General features: G+C 41.4%; 1 protein-coding gene across 2 annotated transcripts in view; it reads left to right on the top strand.

Moving 5' to 3' along the window:
• Positions 1 to 25064, top strand: part of TTC39C (tetratricopeptide repeat domain 39C) — a 104186-nt gene extending 79122 nt beyond the window's left edge. For both annotated transcript variants that reach the window (XM_034995654.1, XM_034995655.1), the window contains 8 exons: positions 9043 to 9136; positions 11927 to 12034; positions 15162 to 15271; positions 16332 to 16455; positions 21296 to 21393; positions 22471 to 22575; positions 23885 to 23923; positions 24706 to 25064. In XM_034995654.1, the coding sequence (XP_034851545.1) occupies positions 9043 to 9136; positions 11927 to 12034; positions 15162 to 15271; positions 16332 to 16455; positions 21296 to 21393; positions 22471 to 22575; positions 23885 to 23923; positions 24706 to 24795 (768 nt within the window). In that variant the 3' untranslated portion in view covers positions 24796 to 25064. The remainder of the gene's footprint in view (positions 1 to 9042; positions 9137 to 11926; positions 12035 to 15161; positions 15272 to 16331; positions 16456 to 21295; positions 21394 to 22470; positions 22576 to 23884; positions 23924 to 24705) is intronic.
• The last annotated feature ends 2661 nt before the right edge of the window (positions 25065 to 27725 follow it).

Below are 27725 nucleotides of genomic sequence, written 5' to 3'. Positions count from 1 at the left end.
GCTTTCTGAGCCTGTGTCCTTGTGTGTAGAAAGGGGACAGTGCCTCCCATGCCAGCCTTAAATAATGTAATATGGATATGGCAGAGTGCTAAGCACACGGTGCTTGGTCAGGGCTTTTCCTCTTTAGACAGAATTGTGTCTAGGTTGTAAATCCAGTATATAGCACTTTCTATCACAGATTTTGTTGACATCTTGTGTGTAACTGTTGAGAGACCAAGGAAATGTTGTAAGTAGTGCATTATTCAGTTCTACCAATCATTAGAGCTGGCTTTGGTTATGAAACTCCTTTTTCAGGGGAATTGCTGTCTGTGTGGAGGTGCTGAAAATAGATCTACCATATTCCATTTCTTGTGCATAATTGAAGATTTGTTGCCTGTGATGTAAAAGGTCGTCTGGAGGACGCCAAGAGGGCTAGGAAAAGCCCCTGCCCCAAAAGAAACTTATAATCTAACTATGAATAGCAATGCTGAATGCATGAAAGGTAATACCTCAAGGCAATAAAAGTGCCAGATGAACTGGTGGTCACTGTGGGTGGAGATGACCAGGGAAGGGGAGACAGAGGAGGTGGAACCTGAGGGAGGAGAGAGCCACTTCCTCACCTCCTTTGACTTTGTTCGGTTACCTTCTTGGGGAGACCTTCCGTGACTGTAGTATTGGACGTGTTGGCCTCGCTCCTGCCACTGGTCTCCCTGTCTCCTTCACCACCCCTCCTCATATCTGCCCAGAAACTCCTATTCACTGGACACACAGAGTAAGGTGATTTTCCTGTTGGCTCATTGTCTCTCTCTTCCCCCCATCAGAATGAGAATTCAGGCTCTGTGAGGCAGGGACTTTGTCTCGGTCACTGTGTATCTCAAATGCCTCGACCAGTGCCCAGCTCCCAGACAGCAGGGCTCAGAGTGAGTGTGTGTGTGTGTGTGTGTGTGCGTGCGTGCACGCAAGTGTGTAAACCTTGAGTGAATACTCTGGCCTCTTGCCCTTTGCCTTTTTTGGTTGTGCTTTGATGATAGTTCTATTTCTATAGCCCCTGGATTTTTGTCAGAATGAGAGCAGCCATATTTATGGCATTTTGAAAAGTTCCCCTCATTATGCATAATTCGTAGATTCCATGTGTGTAGTGGTATTAAAAGCTCCATCAAGGACTGTGTAAACAGAACTCTGAAACCAAAACAGTAAGGAAAAGACCAATAGAATTGGTAGTACATGGATCAAAATCTGACATAAAAATGAACTTCTATATTAAAAAATATCATAAACAAAGTTTAAAAAAATGAAGACTAAAGCTAGAATTAGCGTCCTTAACATAGGAAGAACTCTTACAAACTTGGAACATAGCAAAAGGATAAGCCTACAAAAAGAAAATAGCCAAAACACCTAAACAGACAAGCCATAAGATAAGATACACAAATGGTCAGTAACATATGACCCTCATGGTAGAATCAGTGAGATACAAATTAAAACAAGGGGAAAAAAATCATTGGCAAATACTGAAAGTATTCTCTGTTGGGAAAAGGTTTAGGGAAATAAGCCTCTTATAAACTGTTGGTACATTGATAAAACCTTTGGGACAAGTGGTCTAGTATTTATACAAATTAAACAATTTGTATGGGGAATAACTTAGAGGTACCACAAACGCATGCACACACATTGGAAAACATACACACACACGCGTGCACGCAGAAACTGAACCAGCCCTCATTCGTCACCTGTGAGGAAACTCCAGGAGTAGATTCTGAGTGGGAGGAAGGAGAAGGTGCTGTGATCTGCCTTGCTTAGGTCAGGTACTCATACCCTTGCTGAGACCAGAAAGGTTTTCCAGAAAAGCAGGACCCTTCCCATTCTCATCACATAGGAGAATGGCTCCCCAAGGAAAGGATACCTCTGACAGTTGATGTGTGAATTTCCTCGGGCTGCCCTAACAAGGAACCACAGAGCGGGTACAGAAATTAGTTTTCTTGTAGGCCTGAGGTTGGAAGTCCAAGATCAAGGTGTTGGCAGGTTGATTTTTTTTTTCCTGAGCCATCTCTCCTCGGCTTGTAGATAGCCACCTGCTCCCTCTGTCTTCATGTGGTCTTTCTTGTGTGTGTGTGTGTGTGTGTGTGCGCTCACCTTCTCCTCTAAGGCCCCCAGTTATATTGGATTAGGGCCTGCCTTAAAGACTTCATTCTAATGTGATTACCTCCTCAGAGACCTTATCTCCAAATACAGTCACATTCTGAGATACTAGGGATTCGGACCTCAAACTCTGAATTTGGGGCGGTGGGGGACACAATTCAGCCCATAACAGCTGTCACTGGCAACCTAGTGTCTCCTCACGGGCACTTGGGGTTTTCCTTTCTTTTCACATTGACGCCCCTGATACCCTGGTAGCCTCTGAATACAGGGCCCAGCAAGTTCCCCCAGAGGTCTCAAAACAGAAACATTCATGTGCCAACTTAAAATAAGCTTGAATCACACAGTTTACTAAATCAGTGTAAAACACGGCAAGAAGCAAGGGGAAAAGGACAACGTAGGTTAATGCTCTTAGGGTAGTGTGCAGGGGCAGGTGGAAAGGCCGTGCTACCTGAGTCCTGGGGTCACAGTGGGTAATGTCTTGCTTCGCTCTGCGCATCACTGACCACAGCTAAAACAGTGGGCCCTCAGGGGTTTTATTAGCGCTTCTTGAGTAGAGGACACATGGTGTGAGAATGAGTGTCACCAATGGATGGTCACATTAAGCCACCTACATATTAATGTTTCATGTATAGTGTTTTGAATATTTTGTGCTTTTTGTCTATTCAGTCTCCTGGTGTTTAGTACCCAGGTGCTTCGTGAATATTAGAGACCTCGTGGCCCTTTAGTGCTCTACCACATGCAGACAGGCTCTGTCTACTTGCAGAGTACGTATTGTATTCTTGACACATCTCAGGAATTCGGCCTGTGTCTAAAACTCTGCTTACTGGTTATTTAAAACCTCTCGAAAGAATGTGCCTCTATCTTACAAACTTCTGTATCTTACAGAGCTGGAAATTCTCCAGTGAGTATTAGAGTGTTCTGTGTGGGCATCACTCTCTCCTCGCAGCTGAGTCCACAGGGACTGTCGTGTTCTTTGATTTGCTCCTGCAATAGTGATCTCCTCTCTGGTGTGCAACACAGCAGAATTGAGTGATACCAACATTGTTTGAATGCCGGGAGACTGGTTCTGAGCTGAGACCTTTTTGTTTGTGAGCTAGTGGTGTCATTTGGTGTTAAATGCGATTGGGAGGGGGCACCAAAGGAAACTGCTTGGGAAGTGGAATCTTGCCTCAGAGATTCAGGGAAGTCTGGAACTTGCTGTCCTTTTGGCACTAGAGTCTGGTCAGGCCCCCAAAGGAAGTTGGCTTTGTTTCCATTTCCTTTTTTTTTGCAATTCTAGAAAGGGAATCTTTTGCTTGGTAGCTGAATTTAATGTATCCTCCCAGCTTGGTATTGCTAGTGGGAATCTTCCAGTAGAACAGAATATAACATTAGTAACTCCAAGCTCACTGTGCTGACTCTGAAAATTATTCAGACTTTTTGTGTCTTCATACTTACTTTCTAAAGGGCTTGAAAAATACATTGTTGTAGAAATATTTTACATTTTTAAAATTGGAAAATGTGATTTGTGGTCGCTTACATGTTTCCTTTTTCTTTGTCCCTGTCTCTTAGGCAAGAATACACACTTAGGTATTTGTGGTAGAATCTTAAACAGCTCTTAATTATGTCTGCAGGAAAAAATCTAGAATTTCTTCCAGTGGTCTAAAAAAAATGTAGAAACTTAATTGCTATTTATTGCAAATCTTTCTAAATGCTGGAAAAAAATACTGTGATTTATTTCTCAGCACTAACAGGTGACCTACACCTATTTTTAAAGATAATATACCTTCCCTAAGAGCATTTTATGTGCATTAATTCATTTATTTTAATATCTCCTGAGATTTTCATTTATAATGAAACAATTTCTCAAGGTCCAAAACTGTGTTGGTTATGAAGTTGGCACTGAAATCTGGTACTATTAACTAAAGTTTAATACTGTTTGTTATGTTGTATGTCCATTAAAAGAAAAAATTTAAATTGTATTTTAAACATTTTAAAGATTTATTTGTTTGAGAGAGAGCCTGGGGCTGGGGGGTGGGGAGGGACAAGCAGACTCTATGCTGAGTGTGGAGCCTGATGTGGGGCTCGATCTCATCTCCTTGAGATCATGACCTGAGCTGAAACTAAGAGTGGGCAGATGCTTAACCAACTGAGCCACCCAGGCACCCCGGTATTTTAAACATTTTAAATGAATTATTTGGTTGAAAGGTATGGCTCTATAGTAACTAGTTATTTACATAGTTCCAGAGCATAGAAAATATGAAAATATTTCCTACAAGTCTGCAAGTTCTGGCATTATCCTGATACCAAAACTCCTAGAGGAGAGCACTGAACAAAAAACTACAGGCTGACTTCATTCTGAAGTTAGAAACTCTAAATAAATATTAGCAAGTCAGATCCAACAATGTATTTTTTAAATGCCACATTATGACCTTAGTGGGGCTTATTTCAAAAAAGCGAGCATGGTTCAGCCTCAGAAAATGTCTTTCTGTTGTAACCTGCATTAAGGAAGTAATTAATAAAACCACATAGTCCTATCACTAGATGGCTCAAATGGCATTTAATGAAATCCACTTTGAAAACGAAAAAAACTATTAGCAAATTAGAAATAGAAAGGAAACTTCTTTGTTTGGTAATGATGGCATCTACTAAAAACACCCCACAAACTATATTTAATGGTGCAACATCAGAACATCCTCATTGAAGACGGGAATGAAGCAATGCGGATGCGAGTGGTGCTTGCTAATAGAATCTTAACTGGTGGTTCTCACCAATTAGAGAAGTCTCTTGTAGAGGAAGAGACAACACTATCACTATTTGCAAATGATTTGAATATCTCCCCAGAAACTTCTAGAGAAAAAGCTTAAAAAAAATCATGAGGGTTCATGAGTATAATGTGACATATGCAAAATCAACTTGCAAAAATCCAGAGTTTTCCGATACACCAGCAACATTCGCTCAGAGAATAAAATGGAGGAACAAATCCCATGGACAGTTGCCACAGGTATAAAATGCCTAGGAATACAGCTATCAAGAAAGGTGTCCTGAAAAACTAGAAAAACACATTGTATCTCTGTGGCAACAAAACAGTAGCTATACATGGTGCTGAATTTAATTAGGCAACAGATACACTCCATTTAATTTGGCAAAGACTTGTGCTTTTGTTCTCCATTGCTTCCTCTGGAAGCAGATAATGCTTGTGGACGTTATTTCCTCATTTTACCAGTGAGGAAACTGAAACTTCAGGTAGTTTTTGTGATCTCGAGTGTCCATGCATAATTCATGGGACACAAGCCTAGATGGTACTTGACCTCCAATTCTTGGCTTCATGGCTATTTCATTCTAGCCTGTTTTCTGTATTCTCTTCAGCCCAGCATATGTGTATTTCCTCAAAAAAATTACACTGTGAATAATGTATTAAATTGAAGATAATTCTTCTTTCTCTATTATGTTATGGATATTATAATTTATAATCATAAAAACTCCTATTAGGTCATTTTTATTTTAAATTATTTTGGTGAAGGAGCACCTGGGTGACTTAGTGGTTGAGTGTCCAACTCTTGATTTTGGTTTAGGTCATGATCTCAGGGTCATGAGATCCAGCCCTGCATTGGGCTCCATGCTCCCTGGGAAGTCTGCTGGAGATTCTCCCTCTCCCTCTGCAAACCACCCCCCTGCCCCCCGCTCCTGCTTGCCCTCTGCGTGCATGCTTTCTCTCTCTTTCCTCTCTCTCTCTAAAAAAAAAAAAGTAATAAAGTTAAAAAGTAAATTATTTGGGTGCCTGGGTGGCTCAATCGTTAAGCATCTGCCTTCGGCTCAGGTCATGGTCCCAGGGTCCTGGGATTGAGCCCCACATCGGGCTCCCTGCTCCACAGGAAGCCTGCTTCTCCCTCTCCCCTCCCCCTGCTTGTGTCTCTCTCTGTCAAATAAATAAAATCTTTAAAAAAAAAAGTAAACTACTTGGTGAAAAAGAAGGGGAAATCAGTTTTCACCGGTTTGATGGCTGTTCATTGTAATTCTTTAATGAGTAATCAAGCTAGAACTAGAATTAATTTTGTAGTTATGCTTATTACTCTTGGGATAATATCGTTAAGCTCTGTAATGGTCTCCATACCTTCTAGTTCCGTCACAGTGCTTATAACAAACATAAGGAACAGTCGTACTTTCTTCACAGTTCAATTTTGAAAGTAACACCCTGTGCTCATCTTCTAAGGCCATGGAACAAATTATCACAGACTTGGTGGCTTAAAACAGCAGACCTTATTCTCATACCACTCTGGAAGTCAAAAGTCCAGAATCCGTTTCACTGGCTGAAGTCAAGGTGATTGGGGGTGGCCCTCCCTCTAGAGGCTCGGAGGACAGTCCATTTCTTGCCTCTTGTGAGCTCTGGTGGCTCCCGGGCTTGTGGCTGTGTCCGCAGTCTGTGCCTCTGTGACCACGTTGCCTCCCCGCTGCATGCATCAGCTCTCTCTGCCTGCCTCTCATCAGGACACTTGTGATTGCATTCAGGGTCCACCCCGATAATCCAGGATAATCTCCCCATCTCAAAGCCCTTAATTTAATCATACCTGTCTGTGCTCTGCTGGAAGGACACATACTCTGGAGGCAGTCAGAGCAGAGTAAATACTACCCCATTGCTAGCCTGTTGCCCTTGACCAAGCCACTTCACCTCTTTGAACTTTGGTTTCTCCATCTGAAAATGGAACTAATACATGCCAATCTCAGATTTTTTTTTTTTTTGAAAGGGCTAAGAGAAACAGTGTTGATTCAAATATTGCTTGGTTTGTTTTTGTTTCTAAACTTGCTTTTAAAGCCTTGTTGTGATTTGTCTTTGTAGCTCAAGCCAGTACCGTCCCAGGACTTAGTAATTGCCCATTAATTAGCGTTCACAAGTAGTTTTTGGTCTTCCGAAGGGCAGTGTGGCATTGCATTGTCATGCAGGGTACCTGCAGTTGGACACAGCCTGGTGGCGATGGCTCATCCAGAAATACTCTGTGTGTGGTAGTTGAGTGGCAGGAACTTAGCAAACTGAGGAGACGCGTGCAAAGCAGAATCCGTAGCATGGTGGTTTCGTGTAGATATGCTGAACGAGTGCACGTAAGAAGCGCTTACGTGATCCAGAAGGAGAAAAGTTAGAGGTGGGCGTAATGCGTGTCCTGCTAGCTTACTCTGCAACACACCGGTGCACACACACACACCCACTGCGTACAAGATTGATTTTTAAATTCAAAAAACAACACTTTTTTTACACCTCTTTGGGACCTTGGTGGCTTTGTGCTCATAGCCCAGTGTGAACGTCTGACGGGGTTGGGGCCTGTCTCACATTCCCAAGAGGGTCCCTCCAACTAGATGTTAACCTCCTTGAGACCAGGAATCACTGGTGTGGGGATGCGTGTCCTCTCTTAGCCTTTGTGGATGGGGACAAGGGATTGAACGCTACGGTCTGAACCATCGTGGCAGAATGAAACCTTACTTTGGGCATGAACAGTTATTGATCCAGCCAAGGCCTTGGTTAATGAGTCATTTGGCTTATGGTGTTCCTGAGTCACAGGGTATCCTAAGGACCTCCCTGACTCATCTGTGTGGTCTGTGGTGTCCAAGAGGCCTCACGCAGCGACCGTGCATCACTGAAGATGCCAAGGAGTGGGGTAACCTTTCTTCTACAACCCTTTCTGCCCCTGGCTGGCTGGCTGGCTGTGGGGAGGAGAGGCAGAAGGGGCACTGGAAAGGGGTGGCCAAGGAGCAGCAGAAGGGGGCACTTAGGGAAGACCAGGGAGGGCTGAGTGTGGAGCCAGGGTATGGCCCGGGGCATGTATCACTGAGAGCAGCCTGTAACAAATTTTTAGGGCATTTAGGATGTACATTTATTAACACCTATCATTGCTGTATTTAGGATTGAATTTGATGCTTTTCAGGTACTCCTATCAGGTGTTCTGGCATGAGGTTGGCAGACTTTGAAAGGGGTCTTTAGTGGAAAGCAACACTAAATGTATTTACTCAGGAGTAAGAACAGTCATTGGAGAGTCCGTTGGGCTCTGGACAGTGCAGATGAACCCAAAAGTCAGAAGTGAGTGTTAGTGGAGGAGATGTGAGGACCAGCAGCAATCAGACAAAGCATTCTGGATACAGATTCGTACTAGGGGCTGTATGACAGGGTCCGTGGGTCATAGCAGGGAGAGTGTGCTGAGGGCAGGCCTAAAGGAGGCTTCGCACACTCACTCAGCACTGACGGGGCTCTTTCCGGCCTGGGGGGGGTCCAGACACACCCTGTCTCATTATACTTCACTTTATTGCACTTTGCAGATACTGGGTGGGGTTTTGTTTTGTTTTGTTTTTACAAATTGAAGGTTTGTGGCAACCTATTTTTCCAACAGCATTTGCTCACTTCATGTCTCTGTGTCACAGTTTGGTCATTCTCACAGTATTTGGAACTTTTTTGTTATTGTTCTATTTGTGAATGGTGATCTGTGATTACAACTTGCTGAAAGTTCAGAGATGGTTAGCATTTTTTTAGCAATAAAGTATTTTTTTAATTAAGGTATGTACATTATTTTTTTAGACACAATGCTCTTGCACACTTAAGGGACTACAGGATAGTATAAACATAACTTTTGTATGCACTGGGAAACCAGAATATTTTTCTGACTCACTTTATTGCAATATCCACTTGTTGCGGTATGGAAACGAACCTATGGTTATCTCCAAGGTATGCCTGTTGTATACACAGGAGGGTGAATTTCCCGCCAGAGCAAAAGAAGTGCTCTGTGCCAAGGTTCGTCTCACAACTGAGGCAAATTGGAATGTTCCAGAAATTTTGAGGTCATTCTCCTCTATGCTGTTTTAATCTGTTTAAAATAACTGTTAAGGAAGAAGATGCTTTGGAATGAAGATAATTATAATATTAATGACAGATTTTAGCCAGTAACTCTGTTTTCATTTTCTCTTCAGTGTCAAATCAACAGTGCCTTGACTTCTTTCCATACCGCTTTGGAGCTTGCGATAGATCAGCGAGAAATCCAACATGTCTGTCTGTATGAAATTGGTAAATATGAAATGTCTGTCCAGCTTCTTGTCGTGAAATGGCATTAATGCACTCAGCTTATGTCCGGCTGGATGACCAGCTTCTTGTCGCAGGTCTTAATGCATTTTTGTGCACGTCTGCCTTTTTAATGCTATTCAGTTTGGATCTTTGTAAAATGCTTGCTACCTTTTGTGAGAATAAGACTTTGTTACCATAGCACAAGCCATGGTACTTATCTCAGTGACTGTCCTTACTGCTTTAGAATTTATTCTTTAAAAGGAATGGACTAAAACTTTGGTAACTACTTTATCTGACTGCACATTAGAATCTAAACTATGTTTCCCTCCCTTGCACCAGTGTCTACCCGGGAAGAAAAATATGGCCTGGGTGAGAGTTGGGCGTGTGAACCCCAATCCCAGCCCTTCTCCCGACTAGCTTGGAGACCTGGGAAGAGCTGTGTAAGCCTCGTGGTTACCATGAGCGTTGAGGTGCTCGCCCTCAGTGGTCATGAGGCTGAAATGAAGTCGGAATGAGCATCAGGTGGTGGCTGGCACACAGAGGCCCTCCACATGTGTGAGCCCCTTCCTTCTGCTTTTCCCCTCCTGCAGACAAATTTATAAGCAGACATGGAAATATTTATTTGCTTACAGCTTTCTCCTCCCTGTCCCAAATTGTTACTATGAGTATCTTTGCTGACTGCACTAAGATTCTGTCCTGTTAAATTAGCAATTCCCTCAACCTTTTAAGTAGCAGTTGTTCTATGATGCTGAGGAAAATCAACACAACAGTTGGGTTTGAAACAACCATGACACAATGTAATAAGGGGTTCATGTTGTTAGGGTTTCAGCCCAGTACGACAGGGTCACATCAGACAGGATCACATCATACGGTACCTAGAAAGGGAATGAAGGAGCCAGGGAGCAGAGAAGTGATGAGGTAGTGATGGAATCAACGGGAAAATCGGAACACCCAGGTCCTCTGCAGAGAGGGGAAGAAGAAATGGGGAGTGCTCAGGGGGCATTTGCCATCTGTCAGGTTGAGACCCTATGATGCTTGCCACTTGCTTATATGCTGTGGACATAATTGTCTTCTTGGATGATTTTAAATCTTTTTAAAGAAAAGTACAAACTAAAAGATTGGGAACTTCCCAGTAAAATAATGTTTTAAGCACCTCTTACGGTTTAGGGAAAAGAGCTGAAGTGTAATCCAATGGAAAAAATATTTTTATGTCATCCATCCTGCTGGAGCTCTGGGTAGTAGCCATAACGTAGGATGGAATGTATTTCGAAGAACTTGAATTAACACCTAGATCTGGTGGCCTTTTTTTGTTCTTAAGATAACTGCTGCCTTTTTTTTCTTCCACTTTTATTGAGATATAATTGACATATAATGCATTAGTTTAAGTTGTATGACATAATGATTTAAGTTGTATGATAATGATTGATTTGCAATGTATTGCAAAGTGATTATGATGGCCTTTCTTGGTGCACCATTCAAGGTCTGGCAGAATGGAGGGTTAGACCTGAAGGAGGCTTGGAGATCATCGAAGCCTAACCTCCAAGGCTTAGGAAGGTTAACCCAAGAAAAAGTAGCACAATCCTAACTCAGGCTTCTTATTCATATTCAGTGCCACCTTCTCCCCTACTTTGCATTTAACTCCCATCTTCTAGGATGGACATGATTAGCCCCAATTTTTACTGGAAACCATGTCGACTTCATATCCTATCCCATAGAATTTGACACTGGATTTTCTAGAAGTGTGGATCCCTCTCATCCTTGTACTTCAAAGGCAGATCCAAGATGACACAAGATACCAGAATTTATGATGGGGGGGATATTATGGACAGGAGAGAGCAATGGCCTTCACTCCTTGGCCCTTTCCTCTTCCTAGCTCTGTGGCCTTGGGCAAGTCACCTACCTCTGCGTGCCTTAGCATTTCTCCTTGGTAAAATGAGGATACCGTCTGCCACCTCAGGAAGCCCCTAGTAGAATTAGAGTTATACCAGGTGCCTGGCTCAGGGCTTGGCACGTGGAGGGGCTCAGGCAAGGGGAGGTACATTTCTGAAAGTGAAGATAGAATTCCTTGCATTTTCGCGGCTGCCAGAATGCCTGTCTCATGGTGTTTTGATCCAGGAAAGATAGGGTTCTTTCTCAGCTCCGCTGCCAACCTGCAGAGGGAAGGTGGGCAAGTACTTAATTTCTGACTGGCTTATCTCCACTTCTTACAAGGGTTTGAGAATTAATAGTAATCATTAAGGAGCCACGTGAGTGCTTGAAAACTTTTTGAGGTAGTCACTATATGCAGTCTAACGATATTGCTTCTTTTTCTGTGCCTAGGGCCGCTCTTGGAGAAGTACTGCTGGGCTTAGATTAATCTCACAACCCAAACTGGAGTGTAGGATATGAATTAGAGTGTTTTCATAGAAATCTTTATGTCCCTCTATATTGCTTTTGAAAAAAAAAATATTTGGGGGGGAGGGGCAGAGGGAGAGGGAGAGTCTTAAGCACAGGCCAAGGCGGGGCTCCATCCCACAACCCTGAGATCATGACCTGAGCTGAAACCAAGAGCCAGACACTCAGCCAACTGTGCCCCCAGGTGCCCCCCGCTATACTGCTCTACTGCTAAATGGGTTATGAAATCAGAAGTGCCTTGTCTCACCCCAAATATTTAAGTGACAGAAGATCATCTTTAGGTTTTCAGGTTGTATACATGCAACACTCAAAGATAATCGGCAGTGACCAGATTCCTGGCTTAAGATGGAGTATAAATCACTACTTCAGGGTCGCCTACTAAAAATATTTCTTTCATAGGTTGGTGCAGCATGATAGAGCTGAACTTCAAGGATGCATTTGATTCCTTTGAGAGGCTAAAAAACGAGTCCAGGTGGTCACAGTGCTATTACGCCTATCTAACTGCGGGTGAGTAGCCCACTTCTGTGAGTTCTGTCTCCCACGCACATCGGCTGGCAGGAGGACATGGCGTTCTCCTTCCTCACTTTTTCCCCGGAATGTTAATGTTTTGTACTACCGAGTGCTACAGTGTTCACTGACTCAGCGGAACCCTGCAGGCCTGCAGACCAGCTCCCTCCCTGGGCTGGTTTGGTCACGGCTCTGTCCTGAAAATGCGTATTGTGACAGTTTCTGTGCATTCTGCCCTCAGCAGCCTCAGTCCACCCTTACTTTTTTCCTTTGCTTTCTACAGCATGGTTTGTAGTCTTTAAGAATTTATAAACAATTTTGAAGGAATTTAACATCTTTTAAATTGTGCTAGTATTTCTGTTTGGATTGTTAGTGCCCTGGTTACAAAGTTGCATAGATTTTGAGTAGTCTGCTCCAAACCTGTCTTACCTACCAACCTTGTTTACAGTGTGATTTTGCAGAGCATGAGGTATTTGAACACTGCCCATCATTTTTAGCAGGAACATCTGTCCTTGCTGAGCTGAATGAGCCGGCATTGCCTTTTTGGCCCTCCCATCAGGCGATAAAGATGTGCTGCCACCTGGTGGACACAAGGGTTGTCTGTGCCCTGCGGGACCTAAAGCACTGTTGCAGAGGTGGGAACCCGAGAAACCCAGCGGCTGTAGGTTTTTTGCCTCGAAGGCTGACCTCTCCTTATCCAGCCATATAACTTTACTTAAAGTTCAAGACTAATCCAAACATGATTTTAAATTTTAAGTATCTCCTTATTTCTCTATTTGGATTTAATTAAATTAATGAATTTCAATTCCTTAATAGAATTAATGAATGGAATTAATGAAACATTTCCTGTCATTCTAGTCCCTTAACTGATCTATTTAAAATAAGAGAATTAACAGTGGCAAGAATGCATGCCCTGGATGTTCAAAAAGTGCAGTTCATTAGGACTGAGTATGAAACCGTTGACACCCACACTCTTCACAGCAGTCCCCGCAGGGCATCTGTTTTTGTATGTCTCTGTCGCTGATGTTCAAATGGGATTATTTTCTGTATATGGGTTAGGATACCGTGTCTCACACCTTAAGAGTTGTTGCGTGGAGCTCACAGCCTCTCAGATGACAGGGGCAGCTATCTGCGGAGTGGCCTCCGTGTGCCCAGCACGCCGAGGAGTGGGTGAACTGAAAAGCGGAGGTCTTCACGACAACCCAGCCATCGACTGTTAACGTGTTACGGACTCACACAGTCGGTTGTGGGCAGTGGTTTCTTTTCTTAATCTCTGTGGAGCATAGAACACAAAGAAATAAATGTACAGTGTGGCTGTGTACGGGAGCATTTATCCTCCAAATACTGGAAATCCCAGGATTACCACAGGCTGTAGGAGCTGGTAAAGCACGACAGCCTTGTCTCTGCCTTCTCGAGGGCATCCTGTGTGGATGGTAAGGTGTGTCAGGAGCTCCCGGGAAGGGCACGGATCACTTCTGTCCTGCAAGCTGCCATTGGAGTTGGCCCTGAAGGACAGATGCTTGTCGACAGGCAGACCTAGAGAGGAAGCGCACTCAGGGACCAGAATCACTGCTACCAGAGGCTTCATTTCTGGTACTGTTCAGTTGTAGTAAAATATACGTAATGTAAAATCTACCATTGTACCCACGTTTAAGCATTCAGTTGAGTGGCATTACGTACAGGTACCTCGTTAGGCAGCCATGACCGCCATCCATCTCTTGTTTAAATTCTGTGACTCTGTAAGAATGTTACGAGTGATCTGAGGAGGATCTCAGGCTTAGCTGCAACAGACATTACTCTTTTTCACTGGCTTATTCTGTGACCTTAGGCACGGCTTTAACTATCTTGGAACTTTACATCCTCTGATCTATAGCCTGATAGTGTTGGTCTACAAAACAGTCATTGCATTTCCTTCTGGTTTTGAAATGCTGTGAGAGATGAGGTCTTTTTGGATGGATTCAGACCCCTACCTCTGGACCAGGGCTGCTCCCCTAACTGGGAATGTGGTTGTGTTTCCCTTGAACATTCAGCCTAATCCCTCATGCTTCCAGTAGAAAATCTTCTGCCTCTCCCATCACCTTGATGCCTGCAGCCTTCTGTGAGTCTTGGTGCTTTTGCTGCTTTGGCCCTGTCAACAGCTGTCCATCCTCTCACATGGGATGGCCCCATGCTCTGCTTGGCCAAGCCCCAAACTGTGAGTAGAGGACCAGCTAGTTTTAGGAGTGCTCAAATAAAGGAGAAGGAACTAGGTCCTCCCAGCCAAAGACCACATCTAAGAAAAAATTGATATAAATGGATTCAGTGCCATTGGAGTTGAAAAGAGAATGACAGAGAGTAGTTGGGAAAGTTTCACCTTCAGAGATGAAGTGAAGGATATATGATTAAGTCTTTGCCTGGGGATTGGGATGGAATGAAGATTGTGTACAGACTTTCAAAATCTTCTCCTCCAGGGCTCAGCCTGACTCCTAGCTACTCAGAGTTTTCCTGATCACTCCAAAGAGAAATGATCCCTTCTCTTCCTGAGCTTTTCCCAAAGCACTTTGGTTTTCCAACCCTTGAGGCTCTTATCACCTTATACATTGTAGCTGTGGGACTATGTATATGTCTTATTTCTCCAGCTGAAATTTACACCTCTCTAGGGGTCAAGCATGTGTTTCTTCTTGACATTCTTGCTGGTGGCTTGTAGGTGGTAGCTGACCAATGAACACATGTAAGACAAATTTCATGACTTTCTTTCCAGACACAGGGGTACCCTCCTTCCATCAGGAAGATTCATGATCTTCTTGGCTCCTCCCTTTTACTCCACTTGCTGAGCATGTGGGCTCCAGCTAGACGGCACACCGTGACAGTAGCTGGGAATTTTGTCACATCCGAGACTAGTGCCCAACAAGAGGACTAGGACCGTGGTTTTCCCTGTATGTCCCCACAAAGCTCTGGGAGCCCAGTTAGCTGGAAAACAGTTGAATCAGTGGCGTGACAGTCAACGGGGATGATATAGTGTAACAGTCTTTAAAATATGTGCTCCCATTTTTTCTTTGGTAACATTTTCCAAGTACTGTCAACCTGGGTATCTTTCGGTGGTATTTTCCCCCTGATACTTAAGGAGTGCAACAATGGTTTCTTACAGTTTGTCAGGGAGCCACCGGTGACGTGGATGGGGCACAGATAGTCTTCAAAGAGGTTCAGAAACTCTTCAAAAGGAAAAACAATCAGATTGAACAGTTCTCCGTGAAAAAGGTATGTTGGAGCCCTTGATCCGGTGTGGTGTTTATGATGGGCATTTGTAACCGATGCCACCTCAGACCGGTTTGAGGAAATCCTAATCAAAGCCAGTAACTGACTTGCCATGCAGAATGCGCTTTGCCTCGGGGGAGAAGATATACTCCATGGTCCCACTTCTCCTTTGAGTGGGAAGTGCTTGTGTTGCTGCACATAATTAAAGCAGTGGTTATTTGTTTGAGTGGGTGGACACATTACAGACCATGCAGAGCTAATGAGCCTATCTAGAGAGGGACAGCGTCTTCAAATGACAGGAAGAGTAAACTAAGTAGGAGAGCATAAAGCTCTGCTAAATCACCTAAATCATGAGGTGATTTCAGAAGAATAGAAATGGGCAGAATCTAGGCAAGAGATCTAGATTGTTGCTTCTCAATCTAGTGACCACATCACATTTTGACCTAATAAACAAGAGGAGTATGCATCAGATTTACCAGTAGAAAGGGCCCAGGACTGTAGGGACAAAGTCCCTAATTTATTCTACACTTCTAAGAATAAAAGTTAGCTGAATTACTATGGATTATATGACAACTTGTCATATCCTGAATTTTCCATGATCTTAGTTTGTTTTTAATGAATGAACATTTAAGGAGTTAGTTTGAATATAAACTAGATTGTAATGTGGAATGCCATTGAGACCACTAGGACTAAAGAGAAAATTAAAAAGTCAGTAAAACCATAACTAAAAGGCATCTAGTATTACATTTTCCATGTAAACCCATTCATTATTTCTTAAATTCCTTTGATTTAAACTGGAGTTAATCTAGTTTGATCCCCACGGTCTCTGAATGCACCCTGGATCCTGATGGTAGATTGAGTTGAAGAATGAGTGAAAGGCACATCTACTGATACATTAAAAGTTAGAAAGCAGACATTTTTTTCGAGCGTTCTCATTTGTAGCTTTGCTGGAGGGGGTTGTTTGTGTCAAACACGAACCGTGCATTTTTGACTATCTCCAAAGAATATATTTTTATTTGAATTTGTGGGCACAAACTTAGCTGATCATTCTGACCACCTGCAGGCAGAGAGGTTTCGGAAACAAGCTCCAACCAGAGCACTGTGTGTGCTGGCCTCCATCGAGGTGTTGTACCTGTGGAAAGCCCTTCCCAACTGTTCCTTCCCCAACCTGCAGAGGATGAGTCAAGGTAAAAACAAAACCATACACCGGGTTTCTTCAGTTTCTCATTAATGTTATCTGATTCAGAGAATACAGATCTGTTGTTCTTGGAGAGATGGTGTAGTGATGAAGAACAGGCTGTTGCTCAGGTGATAGGCACAGGCAGCACGGGAACGTACGGACATGTTTGCACTGTTAGCTGCGTGTGCTGAGGCACGCGGACTCTAAGCGTCCTTGAGTCTATAGCCCTGGGGGTAGCTGAAAGCATACATTTTTTTCCCCAACAAAAGCCTTTTGTTTCATACAGGTTTGATTCACATGTATTAAGATGCACAGATACTAAGTGTGTGGTTCGTTGAGTTTTGGCAAATATATACATGCTGGCATCCACCAACACAGTGAAGATCTGGAACATTTCCACCACCCTTGTAATTTCATTTCCCTTGAGCACCTTCTTGGTCAGCGCCCCCTCCCCCCGCCCCCCCCCCCCCCCCCCCCCCCCGCCAAAGGCAACCACTGTTCTGATTTCTCTCTCCACAGATTAATTTTGCCTGTCCTTGAACTTCATGTAAGTTCAGACCGCGTGTACTTTTTATTGCTTGGCTTCCTTTGTCCGGAATAGGCTCTGTGGGAGTGATCTGTGTTGTAGCCTGGATCCGTGGTCCGTGCCTTTCACTCGCTGAGTGGCACTCCGTCGTGTGGCTACATCTGTACCACAGTGTGTTTATTCTTTCTCCTTTTAGTGGACATTTGATTTGTTTCTGGTTTTTGAGCTATCCTGAGTAAAGCTGCTACACACCTAAGTATACTTGTCTTTTCTGCAGACATCCCATGCTCATTTCTCTGGAGTAAATACCTAGGAATGTAACTAGAAGCCTAGATTTTTTGACTCAGGTATTAAGAAAAAAAGAAAGAAAGAAAAAACATAGGACTGGGGCGCCTGGGTGGCTCAAGTTGGTTAAGCATCTGCCTTCAGCTCAGGTCATGATCTCTAGGTCCCGGGATTGAGCTTCACGTCAGGTTCCCTGCTCACCAGGGAGTCTGTTTGTTCCTCTCCCTCTGCCCCTCGCCCCGCTCATGCTCGCTCTCTCTCTCTCAAAATCTTCTTAAAAAAAAAAAGAAAATCATAGGACCATAGGTTATGCTAATGTAGTCTTCATAAAGTCATTTTTATTAAAGCTGTAGGAAAAGTTCACAGGAAGAGTAAACTAAATCTTCAAGTGAAATAAAGCTTTATTGGTTATTAAAGAAATATTAGAGCATTTTTTAAAGGCTTAGTGGCAGACATTTGATGCTCTCTAACCTGGCAAATTGTTTAGTTTGCTCTGCACTGTTTTCTACATACATAGGAAAGGCGGACATTATTGTCATAGCCATTTTATAAATGAGACTAAAGCTCAGAAGAGTTAGGTGACATGCCCAGCTCCCATCGAAACAGGTGTTCCTGCTCCTGGTCTGAGGAGAGCACATCGAGTAGCAGAGCTTTATGCTCTCCTACAGCTTCATCTTCTAGGAGCATGACGAGATTTAGGTCATGTAGCTAGAAGTACGATTGCACCATGAGACTGTTACGTCAAAATAAAAACACATACATCCAGAAAGATGGTTTTATAGAAAAGAAATGTATTCTTACTCACACACATGCTGCCATTTTTCAAAAGAGGTTTAATATTGATATTTGGACTTACTCAAAACTAGTTTGTTAGTCATTGAAGGAAATTTGTCAGATTTCTGTACAATCATACTTTTTGATCAAATATACAATTATCCATTGTATCACATACTTTTATGATCAGACTTCCTTGCAGGCACCTTTTGCTTATTTCAAAAAAAAAAAAAAGCCCCCCCCCCCAAAGTAAAAAACTTTTGTCAATGTTGATATTCTAGAGATCAAAGCAATACAAGTCCAAAAGAAGTTGTGTGCAGAGGCCCTGTAATTAGAGGCTGTAACCCTCCTAAGTGGGATTGCTTGAAAGAAAACAAAATTTTCTTGGATGCACAAGTTCTGCTATGTCCATTTCAAAAGGATATGCATAATTTTAAACCCATTCCTAGTTGTTGATGCAAGTCTAGAATATCTACCAATGTCTAATTCAAAGGAACAATACAGAATTTTAAGTATTCTTTGTAATGTGCAAATGCAAGATCCTGTAGAGATAATTCAGACACAAATGCAAATATAAAATAGGCTATAATCAGCAGGCACAAGAACGATTATCACTTAATGTGACTAAATATTCTCAGAACCACTTTCCAGGTATCAAAATAAATAGCAAAGATGTGGTCATGGGGAAAGGGAGGCTCTTGAGTAAACATGGTATAATTCTTTAATATCTTTGTTAAATATTAGTGCAGTTTTGAGATCGATTAATTAGTTTCTGTCATTCCCCAGTGTTAAGCAGTAATGATCCCAGTCTGCTCTGCTGTATAGAGTACTGAGAAGATCTTTATAGAGAAATAGTGTAGTTCCAGAAAAAATTGGTAGTGGGTGATTAATTAAATGCCCACCCAGCTTTGTGCATTCACCTTCTCCGAGTCCTCATTTGCAGCTCCCTTCATCAACACGTGTGGTTGGATTTTTACATCCTTGTGGTTTCACTCATAGCCCTTCCCCCCACCCACCCTCCCCTATGCACTGCATTCTTCCTCTGCGTTGTAAGGATGTTTCTGTGTATCCTCAGCACAGCACCCAGAGTGATCCTATTAAAGTCACATGTCATTTTGCGACTCAGAACCCTCTGTGGCTTCATCTTATTTAAAGTAAATGTCCAAGTCTATTCAGTGGCCTGCAGTGTTCTGTGATCTGTCCACCAGCCACCCCCCTTTCCCCATCCCATTGCCTCTCACTGCCCTCCCCCCTTGCTCACCAGGCTCTAGCCACACTCCTTACTGTTCTTGAACACACCAGGCACATGCTGACCACGGTGCCTTTGCACTTTCTCTTCTTTCCACCTGCAAATGTTCTTCTCAATATGCACATGGCTCCTTGACTCATTTCCTTAAGGTCTGTACTCAATATCACCTTTACATTGAGGCTTAAATTGTACCTTTCTGACATACATGCATACCTCCATCCCCCTTCCTGACTTTATTTTTTTACCTTAGCACTAACACTTTTTTAACATACGTATTTTACCAATTTTTCTTCTGTATCATCTAGCTTTTCCACAAAATGTTGGTTTTTTAAGGGCAGAAATTTTTTTTTATTTTGTCACTGCTGTATTCCCAGCACCTAGAACTGTCTAGCACATAGTAGATTTTCAGTAAATATTAAATGAATGAGCACATGAACTGTGTTCCCCTTTCCTTGATACTCTTGCCTTAAAATCTTTTTTTAAAGATTTATTTATTTTAGAGGGGGTTGGGGCAGAGGGAGAAGAGAATCTTAAGTGGATTCTGTGCTGAGTGCAGAGCCTGCCACAGGGCTCCATCCCACGAGCCTGAGATCATGACCTGAGCTGAAACCAAGAGTTGGGTGCTTAACCAACTGCACCATCCAGGTGCCCCCTGAGGTCTTTTTATAAGGAGGTATTCCCAGCCTAGCTTTTTGAGACAACTCCTGCTTCTGTAAGTTCAGACTCTGTTGTTCACAGTTACCTCGTTGCTACAGTGCCTAACTCTTTCAATTACTTGTTCTGGAACTTTGAACATTTTATGTGTGTATAAATATATATGCATATATACACACACACACAAGTGATTGTGCATATGTATATATATATGTATGTGTCTATAAAATCTTACCAAATCTCAGTATCTTTGTTGGTCCACAGAAACAATTACTTCCTTTCCTCTCCTATTAGCTCCACTGTGTTTCCAATCTCCACCTTTCTCATGTCCTTGGAAAACTTCAGTAACATCCTCCTATATGTGTGCGCATCCTGCACAGGAGAGGGCGAGCTTCTTGAAGTGGAGGGATTACATCTGATCCCCCCTCAGTGACCAGTGCAGTGCATTAGTAAACATTTGGAGGTGCCCACTCTATGGCTTATGACATTAATGTGGCGTTTTTAAAAGAAATTTTTAGAGTAGTTTTAGGTTCAGAGCAAAACTGAGCAGAAAATACAGAGTTTCCACCTGCCATGCCCCTCACCACCCCGTCCATACAGCCTCCTCGTCAGCATCCCCCACCCGATCGATACATCGGTTACAGCCAGTGAGCAACACTGACACATCATGAGGTTTAGTTTTCTCGTAGGGTCACTCTTTGTTTCGTACATTCTGTGTGATTTGACACATGTGTAACGACATGTATCCACTCTTACAGGTAGTATCATACCGGGTAGTTTCACCTAAAAATCGTCTGTCCTCCATCTGTTCCTCACCCCTCCAGACATCTGACGACCACTGATCTTTTGTATTGCCGCCATAGTTTTGTCTTTTCCAGAATGTCATATAGTTGGAACCAGACAGTATGCAGTAACAATAAGATGCAATCTCAAGTCTTTTAGTTGCTATGACGTTTGATATCTTTGCCTTTCTTTGAATAAGGATATTCACTACTGGTTAAGGAAAAGGAACCTTCTGAGTATCGGGGGGCGGGATCATGAACTGTGACTAAGTCACTAAATAATGAAATACTTAACTCTTTTTTTTAAAGATTTATTTATTTATTTATTTGAGAGAGAGAGAGAGAATGAGATAGAGCGAGCATGAGAGGGGGGAGGGTCAGAGGGAGAAGCAGACTCCCCACTGAGCAGGGAGCCCGATGCGGGACTCGATCCAGGGACTCCAGGATCATGACCTGAGCCGAAGGCAGCCGCTCAACCAACTGAGCCACCCAGGCGCCCTGAAATACTTAACTCTTGATGATACTTAAGAAATTAAGGGAATGTATGTTCTTTCTGCTGTTTTCACTTCTCTTTAAGCTTGCCACGCAGTGGATGATTCATCTGTCGTTGGATTAAAGTATTTGCTTCTTGGTGCCATACACAAATGTCTAGGAAATTCAGAAGATGCTGTTCAGGTAAACTGTTTAATGCTGCTGTTGTGGCTAAGGAAAACAAACGAAAACCTGTATGTGTGCTTAGAAATAAGAACAATGAGAAATGCATTCAACAAAACTGAACCTCCCACGACAGTGTGAGTTTTATCCACCATACTGATTCAGGTCATCTCAGATGCCAGAAGCTGATGATGGTTAATACTAGTTTTTAATGTAACTTCAGATTCTTAGAATATTTCTTTACATACTGGCTTCTTTTCTGGCACTAGCCACTTATCAAAGATGACAGTCTCAGAGAAGGAAATGAGGATGCAGATAGTTTTAAAGGAAAAGAATGAAGCTTCATAGTTAGAGAAATACAAAAATGATCAGGTGTGTGTTCACCTTTCTTGTCTCTGCAGCGGCAGATTACTGATGCAGCACTGGAGGTGAGGTCGAGAAAGGTGTTAGCTTAGGCTCTTCGGGGTACATCTTATATGGAAAAGAACCTTTCGTTATTTTCAATATAGTTGGATTTTTCTGAGGTTTTTGTGTGGTTGGATGTTTTCAAGTATACCTTAGTGTTATTTGATTACTCTTTGAAAGAGTTTATGTACAGTAGTAGAGGCCTTTGACTTTTAAATCCTAGGGTGTTGATGCACTTGTATTACAAATTTCAAATTTCTCAGTGTGGGGTCATAATAGTTATTATACAGCTCTAAATAGCCTGTTTTAGATCATACGCTTAGATATCAGCAAGACGCATGTCAAGTGATGGCTTGTGGGCTTTCTGTTTTAAATACTAAAATGATATGTTCAGACTTTGAGATGCAGATAAAGATGTTTTTGGCAATACAATCAGTAGAGGCTAGTGTATCAACTGGAAAAATAAGTAGCACAAGTTGGGCTGACTGATGGTAGCATAGCCTGGAGGCAAGCACGTAGGGAACTTCTAAGATAGGGATGAGGAGGGACAGGAAGAAATAAAGATTCAAAGAAAAAAAAGAGAAAATCTGATCTAGAATACAGAAATAAGTCCCCCCTTTCTGCCCCCTGAAGATGTTATGAACCTTAGGTAGGGAAATGAGTTAATTCTGATAACATTTGTATTACTTTTAGTTCTTCCAGCGAGCTGTTAAAGATGAGTTGTGTCGTCAGAATAACTTATATATTCAGCCATATGCCTGCTATGAACTTGGCTGCCTTCTATTAGACAAACCAGAGGTAAGATCTTATATAGTTCCTTAAATGATGTTCCTTGGCAAAAAACAAAAAAAACAAAAAAACAAGTGAGCAGGCACAAAGCATCGTCCACTTCAAGTCAATTGATTGAACATAGTGGGGTTTTTTTGTTTGTTTGTTTGTTTTGTTTTCCTTGATTTCATGTAGGATGAGTCCAGGAAGCTGCTAATCCTATCTTACTGTGTTGAAGGAAGTAACTTCTTCTCTGGAATTAGAAGTATAAATGTAACTTTTTGGACCAAAACTCACTTGAGGGGGAAATCACTGCCTTTTTTAGGATGGTATGACATGGTGTAGTATGGCTTATTCAGAAGAACATGGAATTGCATTATGGTTCCAGTTCTCTGTTTAACTCAGTATAGGATACTGGTTAACCGCATACCTTCCTCCTAATAATATAAAACAGGATAAAAAAAATACCTGCCGTGCCAAGTTAGTAGAGATTATGGTGAGAATAAATGAGGATGATGTGATGATTGCTTCAAAAATTTTAGAATATCATATAAATTTAAGTTGACGGTTACTATTGTGTATTTAAGTACACTGGGACAGTGTTGTTTTAAAAAAAAATGACTTGCTTGATACTTTCAGAAGCTCAATTATAAAATATTAGCTTTATAAAATTCTAATTTTTAGTAAGTTCACTTCCACTTTCAAATATGTGGACTTTCTAGAAGTTGAGCTAAATCAACAGAAATAGGATTCTAGCCTAACCCTTAAACAGGTAGCCTATCTCACCAAAGATAGGCTTTTAATTGGTAAGTCTTTTCATTTGAAATTCTAATTTTACCAAAATAGAAAAGGCAGGTTTTGTGAATTTTGGTAGAAAATCCTAACACTGTATTCTTTAAGAACATTTTTACACTTAATGCAGCCTTAAAATATATACTTAATATATAACAAGGCTGGTCTGTGTTTTGAAAGATGAAGTTGATGCCCTCAACCAGTAATGCCTTCAAAAGGAGATCTAACTTACTGACGTCAAGTAAACTTCTGAATTGTCATCAATTTTAGGTTGTTCAGTAAGATCTTAAGCTATCGTAACTCTTCTAAGTTGTTCTCTCTTACAGAATTGTGAGGATTATGCACAATTATTTAGCAGTGCCTTGATGCGAACTTGTAAGCATCATTAAAGAAAAATGGAGTCATTAAACTTGAATGAGCAGCTGACTCACCTCTTTGTCTACTGAGAATTGTTTTCATTTACCTATCCTCTTATAATAAGCATTTTCTGCTTGAGTATGTATAAATGTAGGTATTAAAAGATAATATGTTTTTCTTACATTCATAGACTGTAGCAAGAGGCAGAACTCTACTTCTTCAAGCAAAGGTAAAAATACTGTACCTACCACCTCTTTCCGGGGTGCTTCTTACCCTCTGTTGTGTCCTCGTGAGTCTGAATTCAAGAAGTTTTGTGAGATGATTGTTCTGATGGATGTTTCTGGAAAGGAAAAGTAATAACTGATTGATTCAGTGATCACTTGATTTTTTTTCTTTTAAGATTTATTTATTCTGGAGAAAGAGAGCGCACCAGAGAGAGCGGGAGGGAGGGGCAGAGGGAGAAGAGGGAGAGAGAATTTTGAGCAGACTCCCTGCTGAGTGTGGAGCTCGACACAGGGCTTGATCTCACAACCCTGAGATCATGACCTGAGCCAAAACCAAGAGTCGGACGCCCAACCAACTGAGCCACCCAGGTGCCCCATGATCGCTTGATCTTTAAGTGAAATTTACCAATATCCTAAGAAACTCATGAAATTGCCTATCCCACTTTATAAACACACTTCTTGTTTGGGAAAATAATCCTCGATTTCATAACTACAATCTTGAGTGAAGAATTTCTAACAGCAACTTAGATTGAGCACAATTTAAGACTGCCGTTTCAGGAATAACATGAAAATTTTCCAAAGACGGCAATAATGACATTCCCCTGAACGTTTAACATGAACCCAAAGTTTGAGGTTTAAGGGAGTAAGAAAATCGAGTGGATGGGAAGCCGTTGGTAGGAGTGTTAGGAATTTTATTTTGGGAAGCACAAAGCCATGTGGTTTATCCTGCAGTATTTCAGAAAGCTTAGCTAAGAGAGTCCATAACCCTCTTTCTTTGGTCTTGCAGGAGGATTTCTCTGGCTACGACTTTGAAAACAGATTGCATGTCCGCATCCATGCTGCTCTGGCCTCTCTGAGGGAACTGGTTCCTCAGTGACGACACGGGGTTTCTGCTCCATCCCTCCCCACCAGGTTCTGCACTTTAAAAATAAAAGCAGAGGACACAGCTCTTCCGAAGATCGGCTTTTCTTCTGAAAACCACCTGTGCCAGGGACACATTTTCCCACTTAGGCTGACATATTCAAGATCTCCTCTTTTAAACATATAGCTAAGAAGTAATGATGATGATCCTAGTAATTATAACTAGCCACCTGGGGAGAGGGCTAAGTGACCTTGTTCAAACATTTTAGTTTTGTGATTTATTATTTTTAAAATAAAATCAAACTAAATATTCAACCTGTGATCTTCTAGGAACGCCTACCTTAAGCACACATCTGACTGGGTAACGCTAGGAAGTACCTGTAAAATTATCAACAGTATTATGACATAGCGTTTATATTGTGTTTTGAAAAAAAAAGTGCTTTCTAGTGTTTTCCTTTATCCTCTAACTTGTGAATAGCATAGCACAGCACAGATATTCTTATCCCCATTGTCTAGACAATGAAACTCAGGCACAAAAAGGCTAATTGACTTGTCCCAATTGATTATTCCTGTTAGCAGTGGAGCAATGACTAGAACACATCTCCTGATCCCAGACAGAATATTCTTGTTAAAAAAATGTTAACCCAGAATTTTGTTTTCCTTATTAAAACACAAATGCTCTTCAGCTGAAGTTGTGTCATCAAAAAATGCTTATCTTCAGATTATCTACAAAATGTTTTAAATAAGTAATGAACACTTTACTTCCTTTGAAAGCCAACGAAGCGGGAGCAAATCGATAGTTTTACAACCAAAAATAGAACTATTTTGCTAGTTTATTAGAAAGCCTAATCTATAGGCTAGATAAATAATACCTACATTTTAGGAGTTTACTTTTCTTTGTGATAAATTGTCTAATTACCAGCTTTTGGAAGTCTTTTAACAAATTACTTGAAAAGGTTATTCTTGAATGAACATAGGGTTTTTTTGCCTCAGAATATTTGCTGGTGAAGGCTTTGCTGGGCTATCTGTTGCCAGGGTTTAATCATTTTCTCCTTAGCTCAGGTTATTCTATAAAAGGAGTTCAAAGTTAATTTTTATTAATTCTTCATTGCTAATTTTTATTGTCATTTAATTTACCTCTTTGTCCAGTACTGCACACTTGTGGTTTGGAAGAGTCTAAATACCTCAGCCACTTAAGAATTTCTGCCATAATTGTGTGACTAACTTGGCTCAGGCTTAAGGTTAGACATTTTAAAATTTATATTGAGTTAGAGTATCATCTCGGGGTGTCATGTACATATCCTTTTAGCTGAAGCATGATCTCATGTGATGTTAATACTTTAATATTTCTTTTCAAAATAAAACAGAGGAGCAGCTAGAATGTTGACAGCTTTAATCTACTTGATCTGGTTTTGAGGGAATGATCATTTCTTTGAAAGAAATAATTATTCCTCACTGACTTTGACTAAACTATATTCATGATTCCTCATTTCCCAAGTGTTTATTCACATTGACTTTCTTTCTGGTGTGCATCCTGCATAGGATTTCTGACACTAGCCAGAGAGAAAAGATTGCTATCCTACATTCAGTGAATGAGTAGATCCAGAAGCCAAGTAGATGCTTTCTGAAGAGAAAAAATGGTGTTTAAAAATATTGGATACCTGATTTCATCAAGGCTTGAGGGAAGAACATTATGAATCTGTAAAATATGGCTCTTGCCATTTTGTCCTCTTTGGCTAGAACATACATGAGCCAAACTTCCCAGTTAACGATTGCGGCGCCTTCTGAATCGCGGAGTTCTTGCTTTAGTTCATACGTACTTGAATTTTCAGTTCAAATATTGTTTGAACTATAATTCAGTATTCAAAGATTACATAAAGCCCTGTATTTTAAAATGAAAAGATGTTCCTATACTAATTGATTTAAAAATTTATTTGCATCTCTCCAGAGAGATTTCAGGGTTTCAAAGAAGTTTGTGTCCAGTTCGCTTATCTGCATAGACAACTATACCATACCACTTTAATAGAGAGTAGGTTTGATTATAAACTGTCTCCTACATTTGGTGCAGGATAGCCCCTGGTTCGTCCTGTGGTTTATGTGTGATAACAGGGTGGTAGAGTATGGAGATGGGGTAGATGATGATTCTAAAGTCTCTAAAATAACAAAACCACAGTACAGGTATATGGTACCATTAGATTGACTGAAATCTGAGTACATTTTTGAGTTGAGTAATTCATGACATTTCTCTGGCCTGCGTGCCATGACTTACCAACCTGTGAACTGTGATCTGCCTGGAAACTTAGCTTGGTGTAAATTGCTCTTTACCCCTTGCGGATGAAGAAAATAATCATACAACCAGAACAAGTTGCATCTATGTGTGCTTTGTTGGCATCACGTACTCCTTCCCCATTCCTATTTTGGAGGCTCTCAAATGGATCTTCTAATTTATGAGTGTCAAATGTATTTTTGTATTAGATTTTGCCTTGAGGAAAGAAATATCTAATGTATATTTATGTACTCTGAACATATTTATGATTTGACACACTTTGGAGGCATGGTCTAATGTAATATATGTAACATTGTGGTTAAAATATTTAAGATTTTTTTTATTAGGTTAGGTGTCTTTTTTATTTTAACACATGATAGCTAAGTATTTGACCAAGTGAAGAAGTATTTCAGATGTCACGGAAAAGTAGGAATTTATTGTTGCATATTGAACAAGTCAATTATTTATAGAATTTCCACTTTTTTACTTCTGCCAACTAAAAGGACCGCGCATAGCTGATTTCTAAAATACACACACACATGTGTATTTCTTTGCTGTGTAACTTTCCTAGTTGACTGCTTCCTTAAGCCAATTGTAGTGGCAAGGATACAAATATATATGGCTCTGCACCTATGAACATACACATTCATAGTCATGATGTACTGTTTGGTATTTCTTAA

The sequence above is a fragment of the Mirounga leonina genome, unplaced genomic scaffold (genome assembly GCF_011800145.1).
Source record: "Mirounga leonina isolate KUSES-001 unplaced genomic scaffold, KU_Mleo_1.0 Mir_93, whole genome shotgun sequence".
Lineage (NCBI taxonomy): Eukaryota > Metazoa > Chordata > Mammalia > Carnivora > Phocidae > Mirounga > Mirounga leonina.
The sequence above is the reverse complement of the archived record's forward strand: the minus strand, read 5'-3'. Positions and strand labels throughout refer to the sequence as shown.